General features: G+C 36.8%; 1 protein-coding gene across 2 annotated transcripts in view; it reads right to left on the bottom strand.

The window, feature by feature from the left end:
• Positions 1-3,235: 3,235 nt before the first annotated feature.
• Positions 3,236-13,935, bottom strand: part of Pka-R2 (cAMP-dependent protein kinase type II regulatory subunit) — a 32,715-nt gene continuing 22,015 nt past the window's right edge. The window contains exons 5-8 of one of the 2 annotated variants that reach the window (XM_028319469.1): positions 8,910-9,081; positions 8,422-8,511; positions 7,756-7,912; positions 3,236-4,049 (exon numbers count right to left, since the gene is read on the bottom strand). In XM_028319469.1, coding sequence (XP_028175270.1) covers positions 7,782-7,912; positions 8,422-8,511; positions 8,910-9,081 — 393 coding nt within the window. In that variant the 3' untranslated portion in view covers positions 3,236-4,049; positions 7,756-7,781. Of the gene's footprint in view, positions 7,913-8,421; positions 8,512-8,909; positions 9,082-13,935 lie in introns of both variants that reach the window. The other variant, XM_028319468.1, reaches the window with a different exon arrangement.

Here is a 13,935-nt window from a genome sequence, read left to right as displayed (position 1 = left end):
TTCTTGTGTTTTTACTGCTATTGGCAACTTAGTTCAAGCTCCAACCATCATACTTCCTATCCTACTACTAATGTAAAACATTGAGAAGACGCATGTTTTACTCTCATGCAAAACTACTGAATGGATTTTGATGAAACTACATTATTGGTTTAAACAGCACATTGTTTTGATAAAATGGTAACAATAAGCTAACATCCTACTCCCAATTATTCCATGAAGTTTTTGTTTAAAAAATTAAATTTCTTTCAAAAATTATTTACCCTATAAAATAATTATCGCAAAAATGTTTGAAGGACTTTGGGATAAGATTTTTATGTGGTGTGTTATGTAGGTACCTACCTATCTGGTTTTCCAATGTTAAAATTGTAGCTATGTATGAAAGCAATCACCACTGCAATGTTAGTGTGGACAACATGCTATTGCAGATATTTAACAAGACTATTTACATCAGGATAAAGTACATATCGTCACCGTCGTGGCAGAATTAAATAACTGACAAAACCAAAGTTGCGAGATATTCACGTTTTTGTGTTTTTTTTCGTTAAAAATGGCGATAACTTTTAAGGGTAAAAATATTTTATTGTCGGTCTTTTGATATTTTATACAGCAAATTTACCTTTATTAATTCAATATTCTTCGATGATGTTACTTTGTATTATTATAAATAAAAAAAATAAAAATGTAATTATTTACTTCTGCCACAACCGTATTTTACAACTAAGTTGCAGTTATTTAGTTTTTATATGTCACTTATTTAGTTTTGCCACAACCAAGGTATTACAAAAACGAATATTTCCATTGAATAAGTACACTTGTTTAATTTTGCCACACTTTTATAAACCTAAATGTTGATTTATTCATTTTATTCTATTTTTTTGTTAATGCGATTTTAGTCAAAATCTGTAAAATCGTTAAATAATACTAGAATATACCTACTTATTTAATACTTATTAAATAAGTAGGTAGGTACTGTTTAACAAATTGGTATGGTAACCATCAACATCAGATTCCTATAACATTGAAATTAAATTGAAAGAACCAACATCAAAATGAATATCAAAATTAAAATAATCCAAAAACAATAAAACTGTAATAGGGATCTCTCCCTAGGGATCCATAGGGATCCCTTACCCTCAACGTCATGGCAGAACGACGTTCAATGTCACTGCAGATCGATCTCCGATGACGCTAAGGCACATCGGCAGCTCAATAGACAGATATGGAAGTCCATGCGACATGATGTTCGCAACTTTAATACAAATAGTATTAAAGAGGCGATAGAGCGGAACCAAGGCTCAAAAGTATTCATAAGAGACAACTCTATTGGGCGAAGCTAGCTGACGAAGCTGAAGACTGCGGAAGGTGGTGTAACGTCAAAAAAAGCCGAGGTTCTAGGTGAGATTGAAAAGTTTTACGGAAAGCTATATACCTCGACGAAGATATTGTGGATATCAGCATTATCAGCCTATACGAGATTAGGATGGCTCTCAAACACCTAAAGAACAACAAGGTACCGGGTCATGACGGAATAACCTCGGAGCTTCTGAACATTGAAGGCAAGTCCTTCAGAGACCATTTAAATTCGTCTTACTCCAGGGAACAACGCCAGAGGCATAGAATAGAAGCGTGGTACTCTTCTTCAAGATAGGGGATAAAACCTTGCTGAAGAATTACTGACCCATCTCGCTTCTGAGTCATGTCTACAAGCTGTTTTCGAAAGTTATCACGAATGATCTCGCGCGTAGGTTCGATGACTTCCAGCCTCCCGAACAAGCCGGTTTCTGAAAAGTATCGGTACATATCGAGGTGCTGAAGTGCTTGTACAGAAACGCCACCATGTTGGTCCGAGTACAGGAGTGGAGTACGAGGGCGATTCCTCTGCAGCGAGGCGTGATGGAGATGTTATATCTCCGGATCTCCGAAACTATTCACCGCTGCATTGGAAGACGCTTTCAAACTCCTTGAATAGAAAGGATTCGGCACAAACATCAACGACGAGTACATCAATTACCTTCGGTTTGCCGACGATATTGTGTGGTCATGGCAAAATCACTGGAAGACCTCGACACAATGCTCGAAGACCTTAATCTCCCAAAAGGTAGGCTTTCGGGTGAACAACATGGAAAAACGAAGCTTTTGTCGAATGTCTATGTTGCGCCCTACCCAGTTTCGGTTAGGAGCTCGAATCTCGAGATTGTTGACAAGTATGTACAAATGTATGTATGTACCTCGGACAAACGTTTCAGCTAGGTAGAGAAAGAGATCGAATCCATCTCGGCTGGGCAGCATTCGGGAAACTACACAACATCCTTTCGTCCAAAATATCTTAGTGCCTAAAGACGAAAATCTACAATCTGTATGTGTTACCACTGAAAACGGCTCGGGAACGCGGCCTCTTACTATAGGCCTTATAAATAAGCTCAAAGTTGCACAGCGTACTTTGAAGAGGGCTATGCTCAGTTTTTCTGTACAAGAGACAGGGCACATAGTACGCAGAACTGTCAGACGATGGGGCAGCAAGGTTCTGGAGTGGAGGGCACGTACCGGAAAGCACAACGTGGACTTCATAAAGGTAGCAGGAAAGCACTGGATGCAGACCGCTACCAGCCGGTCATATCGGAAATCATTGGGGGAGGCCTATGTTCGGCAGTGGACGTCCTATATGGCTGAAATGATGATGATGATGATGAAGGTAACTATCCAGATTCAACATCTGAGTAATGAACATTGAAATTAAAAGTAACATTTAAAGTAATGTTACAAAAATGAAATAAATAAAAAACACAATTGTACGAGTATTTTGAAGCAATGTTTCGGATTGAGTTGTGGCAAAATTAAATAAAGTCACTTATTGACTTTCTTAGTACAAGTATTTTGAAGCAATGTTTTGCATTGAGTTGTGGCAGAATTAAATAAAGTCACTTATTCAGTTTTACCACGTAAATTCTACAACAAACAGAGTTGTAATTTATGGTCAATAGTTTCACTAAACTGAAGATATCTTTGGAAATATCGTAAATATTGCCACGAGAGTAAGACCAAAATATAGGTAACACTTTCTGCTATACAAAAAGTGAAAAAAGTGATTTTTGCCAAAAGTGTCAGTTATTTAATTCTGCCACGACGGTGACGATATATTAATTCCTTCCATCCAGGGTATCTAGCTGTAACATAGTAGACCTAGCTAAACTATAACAATGGGTCAGGGATGGGAAAAGGAGAAAATAAACACCAATTAGATCTACAAACAAATATAATTCAGTTTTCTAACATTTTACGATACATAATTTTTATAAATGTACAGGGTAAGCTCATGACGTGGAAAAAGCGGTACTAGTTTTCAACTGGCTACCGGATGTATATGTGGTGCAATATATCTATAGACGTAGGAGGTAGCGGCTTCCCGCGCTGATATGCTTCCATCATGAAACAGGTATGACAGACAACTTACACCTAGTGTGAACGTGAAGAGACATGGCGTATATTTTATTCCAATGTGCTGTCAGGTTACAAATCTACGATAGACACCAATGACTAGTATAATTTATAAAAATTTACGCTAGGGATAAGCGTATTGAATTTTAATTTTACATCAGTATGCCAGATAGCGCTCCAGGGGGAGCCAGGAGCCAGCTGTGGATTCTGTGCGTCCCATGGAAGACAACAGAACGTGAACTCCTTCGAAATAGGTATCTAAACATTTGTGCTTCATTAAATTATTATTATAGGTACATTGCACGACAATCGGTCGATGATCGCCAATACAAAATGAATTTACACGTGTTAAATTTAAATAAGTTATTCCTACATTACAGATGGGTATAATAAGAATGCAAAAGTTTCTTAAACACCGTGTATAGCGAAATATATACCTTATGCTATGATTTAAAATCTATAAATAAATTCCACACAGACAAAATTTAACACATGATATTGTGAACGACATACATAGATAATGACAGTAAATATGTAGTTATTGCACGTACTATTAACTAGTGGGCTCAATACACCGGGACACACAGACATTCGGTGGACGCGACGCACCTCACCTGTACAATGTAACATCAACATTATACACGGAATATCAAACTGTAAATGTATCATAGAAAGGAGAACGTATCACACACCTAAGCGAATATGGACCGGTGAATACTCTACACAAATGTTGGCAATTTAGGACATTTAACACACTTCAAAATTTACTAGGTAAACATTTAATGTACTGATAAATTATGACACAAATAGAGTCCAAGTCAACAAGGGTATACAATAATCATGGAAAAGATGAACGAAATATATCGGCTTTCGGATTGATGCACTAAATACACATACCTCACAACACATTTCACAATTCACAAATAGAAAAGGCAGTTTTAAGTTAAACACGAGATTAACATTAGATTGTTAGTGAGAAAGATTTCTAAACATTTCCTGTTGATGTTTTGTATGAAATAGGCACTTGAAGTGAGAATCGTCATCGTAGAACGATGAAATGATAAAATCATATACAGATTTATTAACAAAAATTAAATTATTGAACTTGTCAACTGGCAACTAAGGAATGTATTAGCTACGTCAACCAAACGCTTAACGGGTAATGTCGGGTTAACAGAAGCAGCGAAGCAGGCCGGGACAGACAACACCGAACAGCAACGATCGAAACCGTTCGTCGATAACAGTGGCAGGTCATTAAAAATCATTAAAATTCAATTAATAGGTTAAAATTCTTTTAAATAAAAAGACAACATCGTCTATGGCAGCTGAAATAAATTTGTACATTTTTGTACATGGCGTCAAAACGTTACACCTCACCCCTCAGGATTTGACTATGCTCCATTAAATTTCCTAATCTACTAATATGTATTTTAAATTACAATAAGAAAATGACAAAAACTAACTACTACATAGTAAATATAGACTTAAATATTTAGCGCTACACATGATCTTTACGCATTCACCTACTTTGGCTGGATTCACAAACAAAGGTTGTAGATTTTTCTAATTTAAATAATACTGGGAAGTTCTACCTGAGGGTGGCACGGCCGATGCCGCGTGCCCGGCGACTACTGTACCATTCAGTTCAACACACCTCAGATCTATATGTAAACAGTAAGAGCAAACAAAACAATAGGAACTCTCTACAACAGAAAAAGCTTTTAAACGTAAAATAATTAAAAGATAACACAAAAAAATAATCCCTTTTCCTTAACAAAATTACTATGAAACATTCATTAAAAAAATATTCTCTGCAAAAAAATTAAATACAATTAAATATTAAAACAACTCCCCGGTGGTTGAGGGCCGGACGTGCCGAGTCATTCGACGTCGAGTGACCCTGCGCAACGTAACTACCATTAATTTGGCATTCAAAACTGCTTCACACGTAACACCTCCATATACATAAAATCGATAAAGTAATTAAAATTGCGTTCAAATAAATAAATAAAAATACAGTGAGTAGATTTTATCTAATCACGAAAATAAGACTACATACTTTACCTACAAGGTATATAAAATGTTGTATTGTTCAGAAAAGCCTGTGTCAGTGAATATCTTAAATTTAAGAAATGGCGACAGCTGTTGAAATATATCAGGACGCGTGCCCGACAATATTGCATTGTCACCTCTCACTACTAAGACATTTTTATGGTAATTTTTATGACTAATGCCTTTTACCCTCATTCCGTAAAATTCATATCATTCGTCGGGTGTTCGCGACGGCCGCACGAAACCGAACGATGTGACATTGTACGTAGAATCCTGCATGTCGATGTAAGAAGTTCCTTTTTTATGGCACTGTGTATGAGCAAGTTGAATTTGGTTCGTGAGGAACTAGTTTCGTGCGAGCGGTCGGTTCGAGACGCCACACACTCGAGCGTATATTTACATTTCTACTAAGGCATTTATCTATCTAATATAAGCGTATATTCGTACCAATGCAATATTATTGAGCGCTCGTACAATATTTTTGACCTTCCCTTTCGACGCGTAATCTGAGATATAACTACACTAAATATTAAATTATGTGATAAATTATCCACATGGCACTGTTTGATAAAAAGTCGTAAACCAATAGCGATACTAGATACCGTCGCGGTACGAATTAGTAGACACGAGAAGCCAAGTCAAAATAAATTAGAATTTAGTTAGCGACTGCTTGAGCGTAAAACAGTTTTAGTTAACTCCGGGAGATTATGCTGTTTTTGTTCTTGTTTATTGTATTAAATTAAATAGTTTCATAATACAAAATATACAGGAAGATTGCACATTAATGCGCAATGTAATAAAATATCTATAACAATAACAAAAAAATTAATAAATATCATCGAGAAAGTCTTCACTGAAATAGCATAAACATAGATATTTTAATTATGTTTTGCCATTGAAATAAAATTGGTTTGTTCATGCTATTTCAATAAACTCTAGCATACACCAGCATAATCTCAGTGCGAAGTCAAGGAAGGAACACAGTAAAAGAAGCCGAATTTCCATTAGGCAATTATTTGTTGTGGCAACACGAACCTTTTGTTGTCCGAATGACATAATTATATTGCAGTGATATTTTCACAACTTTGTCAAAGATGTTTTGGTGCCATAGACTGATTGTTTATAGCTAAGTTAGCAGTCAAATATTTTAATCAGGATTACAAAATCCTGTGAATGTCAAAATATGGTACTGATGAACTAAAACAATCAAGAGTAGGGAATCGTAAGATCAAATGCAAAGATCTGAGACAAAATTTGGAAATGAGCAGAGACAAAAAGTGTTGACAAAGTATTATCACTATTTTAAGCACACAGATCCATCTGTGTCAAAACCGTTCGTTTTTCACAACAAATAACGCCTAATGGAGATTCGTCTCGTGAATTTTAAATCGAGCCAGTAACTTGACATTTAAACTATAATCTAACAATAGGAATCATTGAAACGACATTTAAAATTTAACCACTACAACTTCTGTGCAACCTAGATCTACAGATCGAAAACCTAACCAGTGAGGGTTCAATACTCATGGGGACCTGCTGAAGCCAGCAGCGAAATTACAGCAGTCAAAACATCAAATTACTGTACCAAGTTAAAACCGATTAGAGCAGTGTCTCTTAACCTGTTGTCCTCGGACCAGTGGGGATGCACGAGTATATTAATTTATATGTCTGGAGTATCATTATTACATATTTTTTGTTACAATCACTCATAGAATTATAATGGCTAGAAATCGAGTAAGCGCAAGAAAAGAGAAGCACTTCAAACGGGACCAGTGGCTTATTATTATTCTGTCTAATGGCTTCAATGGTGCGTATTTGAAGCACACTGGTTTTGCCAAGTTTTTCCTTGAATTCTGACAGTTGACAAAGTCAAACAATAGTGAAAACTTTGTAAGATGACAATAATATTTTTGGTTCACTTTAGCCGAAGCGCATGTATGAAGACCATCTTAGGCGTTATTAATCTAAGCAAACATTAATCCTTCAAGCCCCGCGTATAGAGAAAATAGAAATCAATTGCTCGCGGTCTAATGCGCTCTTTTGGGGCTTGATGGGTTAAAAGAAAACTCGAAATTTACGTATTTCTGAAACATCCCGAAGATTCTCTTCTTTTTTAACTTAAAAACGGTGCACAAAATCCCAGTGAGTACTGAAACACATCCCGAAAATTTTTCCATTTTTAAACTCAAAACGGTGCTAATAACCCAGTGGTCAGTGGACTCAAAGTTAAGAGACTACATAAAGGTATAGGTATAGGATGAAGATTACTGGTCGCGGAAGGGCGTGGTGGGCGCTCATCGCACGTCGGTGAGGTTGCTCTTGTCGCCGAACAGCTTGACGAGCTGCTCCTCGTAGTCGTCGATGTTGCGCTTCATGATCTCCATGCACGGCCCGAGCAGGCGCTCGAAGGTTTCCACGTCGAGGACTGGTGGTGAGAATTTAAATTTTGTATTTATTATAGCATAAGATTATAGGGTTAGTATCTGCTCTGGCTGACTCTAAATGAAATGGGAAAAGGCGCAGAAGATCATAGAGTGGTTGGTATCACCAGGCAATTGGGGTATTTTTGTGGGCTGTCAAACTTGAGTATCTCTCTCATTGATTTTGTTTGGCAAAGGGAGACAATGACGTGACCAAGTTGCCAAGTTTATTAGAACTTCATTATAGGGAGTGGATATGGTGAGTACATAAATGAAAGAAAATGACTGATAGTATCTATTTATACAGCGAGTTTTGAACCAGCGACTAGAAAATCGCTGCGTGTATGTATATCAGTGATTTTTACAGGTAAGTCAGACCCGTTTCATCAATGCAGGGTTTCTTATCCCTTCTGGCATTATGTATTCAACATGGAAACATCTGAATCATAAGTGCCAAAATACTGGCCAAAATTGAATAAATGTTTTTGATTTGATTTGAAAACAAGCAACTTACAAGCAGCTTTGGTGGGTCCCACGGCGTAAGCAGAAGCAGCACGTGGCTTGTGGGTCACCAGCGCCAGCTCTCCGAAATAGCCTCCTTTGCCTGGAAAAAACAATTCAACTGTTAATTTTGTTCCCAGTTTTGTTTGGACATGTACCTATATCACCATGAGTTTGACAAGATATTCCATCAGGTGAAATGCAGACTGCAGTGGATTAAAAATATATGTGTGAGCGAGCCAGGTGAGGCGCGTTCGCTGTTGTGTGAGCGAGACAGTTGAGTTATAGAGCCCATGATTTCATTCTTGTTGCGGTTTCTTCATTTTCACACATTCTCGCCCTGCCGGATGATCAGCTCGCCGTCAGCTAGTGTGCGAGTGCGAGCAAGACAGTAGTTACCGAGCCCCTTGATCTCATTCTCGTTGCGTTCGACATTGTCGCCCTGCCGGATGATCAGCTCGCCGTCAGCTAGCGTGCGAGTGAGAGCGAGGCATTAGTTACCGAGCCGCTTGATCTCGTGCTCGTTGCCGTCGTCGCGCGTGATGCGGATGCTGACGGAGCCGTCCTCCACGAAGTACATGCCGTCAGCGGTGTCGCCCTGCCGGATGATCAGCTCGCCGTCGATCAGCGTGCGAGGCACCAGGGCGTCGGCCAAGTTGGCGCGTTCGTAAGGCTGTAACAAGCACAATGAATGTTGAATTTTAATTTTTAAAATGAATCTATATCTATAAAAGCGATAGGTCTCTGATTGACTGACTCACTCATCACAAAATCTCAGAAACTACAAGTGCTAGAAGTCTCAAATTAAATTTTGCATGGGGGTACCTTTTAGAACGTAGGTGCTCACTAAGACGGGATTTTGTAAAATTCAACTTCTAAGGAGGTAAATCGGGGTCCACGAGGTCGCGGGCGGCCATTATTATCATTTGTAAATATTGTCTCGTGTCATTGGCATTTTAAGTTTGCAAAAATCAATTTAACTACCTAAATACGACTAATAACTCAACATCCAATCAAAACATTAATTGATTTTGGTAACAAATGAAAATACCAGAATATTTTATAAAAACATCTTCATTTGGAGCATTTTTAGTCAGTTAAAGATAACATTATCTGTTGCATTGCAAGTGGAAACGGAACGCAAATAAAGTGAGTGAAAGGGATTGTCTTTTGAATAACGGCGTACGACCATTACGTGATAAGAATGAGAATTTTCTTTCTTTGCGCGGAAAACTAGGAAATACAGAAACAGCTGTGAAAATACCAAGTCTTTCAATTCCTGCATTACGCTCAAAGTTGCTCCTGTTATTCTAAAGCAAAAATAATATTTATTCGTACTCGGAAAGAATTCTATGCCAGGACAAACGGAGCCCCGAGACCAGACACATTCATAGTAAAAGTTAATCATAGATACAATAGCGAATATTGTTAAAATAACCAAAACATTTCATTCCTGCATATTCTTTATCTACCAGCTCCGTTTTTAGGTAATCGTTCATGACGTGTCGAGGAAGATACTCGTCTAATGATAGGCTATTTTCAGATTCGCGAGGCGTCATCATCTCAGTGAGTCGCGTTACCAACTCGTCAGTGTGACGTATTTACTATGATAAAAGATAACCGATAATTTGCCGGCCATCTCTCAGAAGGTCGAATTTATTATTCCTTGTCAATTTCCGCATAAAATGTCATGGTGTTACGCAGAGAAACCTCGTGAAATTCTCAAAAAAATGCTCGTAGCGACCCTAAAAGCTACTAACGCCCGTATTCAAAACGATGCTTGCTAAGTGAAGCAGCAAATCGAACGCACAGTTGAATAGAGCTCTGTGATTGGTTCGTGTGTCACCCTGTGCGTCTACGCGCACTGTGAGACCTCATAAGTAGTAATGTTTGTGAATACGGGCGATAGGTTCAAACTACACGCCTCAGTAATAACTTATTAATAGGTAAATGAAAACATGGATATTGCCTGCAGTCTTGATCGTAGTTGATACGCCTACTCAAACTAAAGGCCTAACTTATTTCAGTCAATGGAATTCTAAATCATCCTACACCCAATCGTTCCGGAAAAATACTGTTTTAAACATAAATGGAAACTACACTATTTCTGGTTCAATATGTAAAGTGCTTTGGTACATTAATGTTGCGTTTAATTCAGTAAAAGAGGAAAGAGATCCAATTAAGCGTGTATGTGTATCGAGTTAATTAAATCCTGGGGTAACATGGATTTTAATTAATAAACGCCGCGATGACTGCATGCGTTCGTGACGCGTTTAAAAGTGGCTAGATAATAGATTGGCGGTAACGCAATGGTGGCTAAATTAGAGACAAAGTTTTATATTTTTGCAGATTGAGTGGGACGAATGACGACGAATACCTAGTTTAGAATGAGATAGCATTTAATTCTCACCTCTGCTCTTTAATGAGATAGTTACGTAGAATCTAAAAGATAATTACAATATTTACCATTCACTTGTCTTGCTGTTGTGGACCATGTCTATTCATAAATATGATAAATATTATGAATTCATATCTCATATTAATTCTTAAAATACAAATGTGTGATCCCCGCGTGAATTTATCGTGATGTGGCCAAAGTTTAACATAATATACATAGCTCTAAATAAAAATACGATATAAGAACGCGTTGACATATTTTCATAGACTATCTGTAACCAATTCAAGGTTAATTACTTAATTGAGTAACATATTTATTTACCTACAATGTCATAAGTATACTTTGAGACTGTACATTGGTATTGTAGGCATCTGTGCCATACTAATACTATACAAGAGATACTTAAAATATACAACATACATAGTTTACTTGACTTATGCTCGTTTTCACCATCAATCCCTAATTTTGAAGTGACCCCTATGGTAACAAATAACAGGTATTTTGTTTTCATAGGGGTCACTTAAAAATTAGGGAATAATGGTGAAAACGGGCATTAAGGTCCTATGTCCCCTAGATGGGGCAGAGGGTGTCCACAACAGTCCTTAATCTCGCAATACATAGTTTAGGTGGAAGTATATTCTAAGCCGCTTATTGGGAATATTAGTGATTTTAATATCACAAATTACTAGTAATCTTCTTAAAAAATCAGTGCAGCACTGATTAGGTATACATTTTTAAAGTTTCGCACTAAAATGCTAGGACTCTAAAAATGGGGTAAGCTGTCTGTGAAAATCCAAATATGGACATAGGTGCTATATCAGCTGGTAAATTGATATTTTTGATGTGTTTTACCATAAAATTAGATTCTGATCATATGCAATGGTTTTTTACGTGAAAAGAAATAAATCACGATAATTTATTTTCCGAATCACACTTTGGACGTTATCTAATGACGTGTTTAATATAATTTACTTTATCACAACTTATCATCGCGCGTCTTGTACGTTTGATTGTTATCTGAATTAAAATGATTTATGTATTGCTATTACGAAAGTCGTAAGGTATTAAAAATGCGTATACGTTCTACGTTGGCGGTATAATCTTATCATTATTAGTACAATCTCAATGTTACTAACCGAGAACGGTAATCGGCTTCAGTACTTACAAAGGGTTATTGTAATCTTAGAGCATGGCTAATGGTGTGTGCAGATAAAAATGGACCTTAGATGACATAATTATCTATTGTTTTAAAACCGGTTTTAGTGTGAACTGAACTTAAGATTTTTCTATTCATATATTATGCACTGTGGTCAGCAGATAAACCTCTAATTTAGCACAAAGTGAGTGAATGAAGGAATATATTAGGAACTTATTTTTTCTTAAACTGGGTTGCACCATCCTACTTTAACAAACGTCAAAAATCTGTCAAACTCCATACAAAAAGCATCGATAATCGTTATAGTTACGGTCAAAGTTAGGTGGTGCAACTCAGCCTTAGAGATAAGGAGAAATATGAGATTTCTTTCAAATTAGCCTAACTAAAAAAAAATATTAAGCGGCTAAAAAGTATTAAGTTTAAATTTTACACACCACAGTAACCCCGCGTTGCTTGTACACACGTCTCATCAACCTAAACACTGTAGCATCTTAAGTAGTTGCAATAGGTGCGATTTTGCAACAAGAATGTATAGCTTAATAGTCCAGTAGAATTAGCTTTTAAATCGGAAATAATTCCTACAAAAGATTTTATTGTTTTAATGGCTTCATTGGTTGCCCATTAAGACTCTCCTAAGTTTTCGACNGAGAGTCTTAATGGGCAACCAATGAAGCCATTAAAGCAAAAAAATCTTTTGTAGGAATTATTTCCGATTTAATCAATTTTTGTGTTTAATTCTACTGGCCTATAAGTGCCGTCGACTGAGCATATCGATTGTTGTAAGTTCGGTAAAATTTTCGGGACGATGAGCATCGAGGCCAATCAGTCATGTATGAAAAAGTTGGGGGAGTGTGGATTATCAAGACTAGCGGCCGGCGTCACTTCCTGTAGGCTTACAAGTTTGCTACTAATATTTCCTAATAACGTTGTAATTATTTGGACATTTGGCCAAATAAAATAACGAACGCGATAGGGCAATTTTGCTTTGTATTATGTTTTACAAAGAATTTTATTGTTACTCACGTCTACGCTACGGGTTTTGATATTTAAAAGAACATTATATCTTAATGGACATTATACACTGTGTTATCAAGTCCAAACTATAACTGAGCAAGCCTTGTACAAGATTACTATAAAGGGATATAAACAGAAAAAAGATTTTTTGTGAATAAATTATACTACATCGAGTGAGAGTATCAAATTCCATGGCATAGCAGTCGAGTTCTCAACCACAGCTCCATATCAACCGTCTAAATGTGTTTAATAAGTACACACTATTTTTATTGTGGTTTTTTGCTTTGCGGTCATTATGCCAAATGTAAAACGTATTATAATTAGTAGTTCCATACAACAGACGTTTGATATAGGAGTTGTTTAGCTCGCCAGAGATTCCCAGCAGTTTTACGGCACATGGGTGACAGCTGTACACTAAATCCAGAACTGTTTTGTTAATACGTCATCGCTTCTAATATTTAGTACACCTACATACGCACAGGGAACGGCACTTCAAGCGAAACTAGTGTTTCTTAAGTAGTTGTATTAAGAACGAATTTGTCACACTCTGATGTGCCGACGACTGTACATTATATCCAAATCTAACATTACTTAATTAATTGGACTAAAAAACATTTGTTAAAGTTGAAATACAAGATTTAACATCAGATATTTCTACCTATTTATCTTATCTTTTTGATTATTGTAGTGTATTTATTACTTTTGCACAATTTTGACAATAATTCGATGGCTTTTTAATCTGAAGTACCTATATCAAATTACCCAATTTCTGCTCTACCTCAACAAACTCGATATTAAGTTACCCATAATTTTCCTTCCTTGTTCAACGATACATCCAAAAGCATTCATAAACAAAAGCAATATTCAGATGCTTTGGAGCGAGTCCAAAATCTGATATTTGGGTAGTGAAATATGTATGTCATAGTCGCAAATTGTAGTGATATATAAGGTGCCGAATT

The sequence above is a fragment of the Ostrinia furnacalis genome, unplaced genomic scaffold (assembly GCF_004193835.3).
Source record: "Ostrinia furnacalis isolate ACB-3 unplaced genomic scaffold, ASM419383v2 OfSCF7182, whole genome shotgun sequence".
Lineage (NCBI taxonomy): Eukaryota > Metazoa > Arthropoda > Insecta > Lepidoptera > Crambidae > Ostrinia > Ostrinia furnacalis.
Note: the sequence above shows the minus strand (reverse complement) of the source record. Positions and strands in the feature narration are given on the sequence as shown.